General features: G+C 32.6%; 1 protein-coding gene across 1 annotated transcript; it reads right to left on the bottom strand.

The window, feature by feature from the left end:
* Nucleotides 1–2,026: 2,026 nt before the first annotated feature.
* LOC132048187 (uncharacterized) lies at nucleotides 2,027–3,752 on the bottom strand. The gene is made up of 2 exons (XM_059439095.1): nucleotides 3,064–3,752; nucleotides 2,027–2,294 (listed from the first exon to the last, which is right to left on the bottom strand). Exons 1-2 carry the CDS (start codon nucleotides 3,453–3,455, stop codon nucleotides 2,171–2,173), a joined length of 516 nt encoding a protein of 171 aa, XP_059295078.1. The 5' UTR covers nucleotides 3,456–3,752; the 3' UTR covers nucleotides 2,027–2,170.
* Nucleotides 3,753–4,305: the final 553 nt, after the last annotated feature.

The raw sequence follows: 4,305 nt of genomic DNA, 5'->3' as shown, positions 1-4,305 counted from the left end.
AACTTGGGACGAAGGGAGTATAGTATTTGATTACCCCACACGCACATTCTATATATATAAGCCTGTATTTTCTGAAAAAACCGAAAGGTAAATATATAACACTTAAAGCGTATAATATGAAGCCACAATTTCAAAATCTATAAATTTTACAGTCGAAATTGCAAAGCTATATATATATATAAACCTGTATTTTCTGAAAAAACCGAAAGATAAATATATAACCCTTAAAGCGTATAATATAAAGCCACAATTTCAAAATCAATAAACTTTGCAGTCGAAATTGCAAAGCGAGTCATTTAACGCTTTGCAATTTCGACTGTAAAATTTATCGATTTTGAAATTGTGGCTTTATATTATACGCTTTAAGTGTTATATATTTACCTTTCGGTTCTTTCAGAAAATACAGGCATCTGGTTTTGTAGTCCAAGCAATTAAGTAGGAAAATGAACTTGAGAGTGATTCTCTTCGGACAATAAGGCAGGGTTTTTGTAGTGAAAGTTTCAAATAATGGAAGTACTTCCGACTAAATGTGCCTTGTGGAAGAAAGTTAACGCTTTTAGTCGTACGGCTAAAAATATTCATGTGTGCTTATCCGTAGCTCTTTACGGCCGGCGCAAGTGTATACTCGATGTATAAAACAAGTAAATATCAAATATATAATAAGTGTATAATAATGGATCGTATACATAGACTATACAATGATTATACTGACTAAATTTTGTAAAAGAAATAAAGATTAAGATTATATTTTAAAATAGCACACCACTTTAGGCTAAACTATGTATATGCAGTGTAAAAGTCCCTGTGTTTATTGGTAGAGATAATTTCTGTTAGCCCATCTATCTAGTAATTAACAAATAGTATTGGAAGCGAGGACACGGAGATGAATTGATTAAGTTAACAAGTGGAATGTGAGTACATTTTTCTAAACTTTGCGTATCACATCATACTCGATCAAAGCCATATTATATTAGAGTTATTTAGAGACATATTTCATTCTTATCATTTATTTTGGGGTATTCTCTTTCTTATTTCTTTTCCTCTCTTTCTTTTCTTGTTTGGGGTTTGGGGGGTGAGCCGGGTTGGGGGGGGGGGGGGGTTGGTGGTCTTGTTCTTTTGGAGTTTTCTGTGATGCTCACCAATTTATATCTCAAAAGATAAAATTCTTCATGTATCTCTAACGTCCGAATCATTCTTTGTAACAGAAATTAGATCTTGAATAGGCTTAATTCTTGGCTAATATCTTGAATAGCCTTAATGACCAATTATAAGAAAATATTGATTAGTTGCAAACGTCCACCCTCTAACACAAATTCTTCATTGCCAATTAAACGTATTAAATTCTTAGCTTATTTATGGACTTACAACCGTTGGACCTTCTGCCATAAGCCATCTTATCCTCGTATATATATTTTCTCATATGTTGGTCTTGGTAGCAGTGTAGATCAAGCCAAATTCTTCCTCCCATTAATTTTCATGCAGGGTTTTCTTTAAATTAGAGCTCCTAGTTTTATACTAGAAGAGCTTATTGAATCTTGAGGTATACACCCATACGAGGAGAAATATCATTAAGGACTGTGTCTTTGGACATGCCTCAAGCATTAAAAAATTCCCTACAATGTTCGTGATCAAGTATTTTCCGTAAGATTTCCAATATTTACTATATAAAGTTCCAAGTTTTACAGGTTTAATCGGCTTAATTTATGATGGATTAACCGTGAAAAGTATCATATGTTATCAAGTTCTCATTACTTTCACTTAAGTATAGGTTGAATTAGGAAGACTATACCTTAGGTTATAAGACGTTTTAAGAGTGGAGTAATTTCGTTGTTGTGTAAAATCTCAAATACTACATAATGTTTATATTTATTGTTTTAAGAAGATTGAACTTACATTGAATATTTATGAGCACAATATAAATTTACATGAAATTAACATTAATCTAAAGTTGTAAAAAAAATTAGAACAGCCAATTAACCAAATCAAGCAAATTTATTGGAAATAGCACACTTGAAGAGACCAAAAGAACCACCAAAAGAGAAAAATTTGAAGAATGGGACATATAGAGCACATCTTTATATGTAATAGGACTAAAAGGATATACTTAAATATAGTGCAAGACTGAGCAATCTTCAACTTAAATCCCATATATACAAATATACAAGGGTCTTCAGAAAGGTATTTTATCAGTGATATACTGGAAGAATTGAAAAGGAGCATTCACTAGGCTAAGAGCCATTTCCACCAAGATAGTCACGCAGAAGCAGCAAGGGCATATGCATGTCAACATCAACCTGCACCATTCAGACCACCAAAATTCTTGTTAGCGTTATATTTAACATCAACATATACAGCTTCTTGCAACTTTAATTTGTTGGACATAGTACAATAAGCTACTTAGAAATAAATAAGACTACTAAACACTCTTAAACTGATTAGCAGTTCAAAACTTTTCATATAAATATATAAGCCTTCACCTCTAAAACATAAATTGTAGGACATAGTACAAAAGTTAGAATACATATAAAAGTTAGAATACATGACATTTGTGCAATAAACCTTTACTTGGATGACGACCAATTAAATTTTCCCCCAAATTTATTGTCGTGACTCGTGTGTGTTGGATTTTGCTCTCAGAAGAAACACGATAGTTGTTACTCTAAGTAATGTTTGATGAGAAAAACTAAAGGAAATACATATGTTCCTGTCCTTAAATAATGAAGTGCTATAGTTTTTCACTTCTTGGAGCTAGGAGTTTTGACAGTTTTTGAAGAGTTCAACTATTAGGGTCAGCTAAATTCAACAGATAACTACATGTTCTTGTCCATAAAAATTAGATTAACTACGTGCAAAATAAGATAGATTATCTATCCTAACAAAAAATAAGATAGATTATCTATTCTAACATACTCTTAAATATTCGTACATACACAAGTTAAAGAGATTCTTTAACCAGAAAGAATCGGTTCAGACGTAGGATACCTATCCAGTTTTTTCGAGAAAAAACACGAAAGTAAAAATTAAACAAAGAGGAAAAGCAAGATGAATTATAGAAGGACAAACCCGATAATCCAGATAATGCCTCCAATAAAAGCAAGGACGAGAGATATTAGGGCAAATGGAAGTCCCAAAGGAAACGCCACTGGCCGGCATTTGAACTCTTTTTCAACTGGCTTTATCTCTACAGTGTCCGGTATTTCTTCACTTTCTTTTGTATCATCACCGACCTTTTCTTCTTTCTCAACTTGTTCAGATTTGTTGCACTCAACTGGAATATTTTCCTCTTTAACTTTTTCTGCAGCTGTAGTAGTTGCATCACTTTCGATTGTTACAACTTTTGGCGGATCAATGATCACTTGATCATTAATTTCTTTTGCAGACTTTGTTGCTTTATATTCATCAGCTCCTTCAATGGGTAACTGAGACTTTGCTGATTTTTCTTCTTTGTTATCCATATTGTTATGAGCGCTTAGAAGAGAAACAAAGCTTAGAATTTGTCTTACGTAAACAAGATATTAAGGCTGCTCAGAAACAAATCTAAATATGGGCATTTATATACTAAGGCCTAGTTCAAGACAGAGTGTGATAGGTAATGGCCAACCAGATATATAATTTTTTCCCCCCCTTTTTTAAGAATTTCGATTGGAATAAACTGAATTTTGTTTATCCCATTTGCACCCAGAGAACAATCAATCTAAAGTCAAAATCAACACACTTAATATATTTTCGCTAAAATTAAGAATCTACTAGGTAACAACATAAGAAAAGAAAAGAAAAAAAAAAGACTTTAGAAATAAGCAACTCATACTGGAAGACTTCTGACTTAGACAATGCTAAAATAGTACAGCACGTAATATGAAGTCCCGTCATGACGAGAGAAGAAATCAATCGAAAGAAAAAAAAGAAAAAAGCTCAATATGATTCTTTTTAATTCTTTTCATTGTCCAATCATGGCACATCTTGCTAGAATACTACAGTTATCCCTCATTAGTTGTGTAGAAGTTTACATATATAGGAATTCATAATGTTTTGGACCACTATTATAGTACCCATTACTTAAAGATTCTAGGTTGAAAGTACTCAAATTTTTTCACGGCTTTGATACGAAGTTGCCATGGGATACAAGGAGTTGATGTCTAGTTATTCTATCCGAGAGCTAATCCTCTTTAAGGTTATCTTCAATAACCTTAATTAGGTATAACGTGCAAAAGCTCAAGAGAACATCATGTTTCAGTTAATATCCCAAACCCCAACAATTTTGTTATTAACTCTCCTCTAACAAACGCATAATTGTCTCGTCCTAGC

Source organism: Lycium ferocissimum, chromosome 2, assembly GCF_029784015.1.
Source record: "Lycium ferocissimum isolate CSIRO_LF1 chromosome 2, AGI_CSIRO_Lferr_CH_V1, whole genome shotgun sequence".
NCBI lineage: Eukaryota > Viridiplantae > Streptophyta > Magnoliopsida > Solanales > Solanaceae > Lycium > Lycium ferocissimum.
Note: the sequence above shows the minus strand (reverse complement) of the source record. Positions and strands in the feature narration are given on the sequence as shown.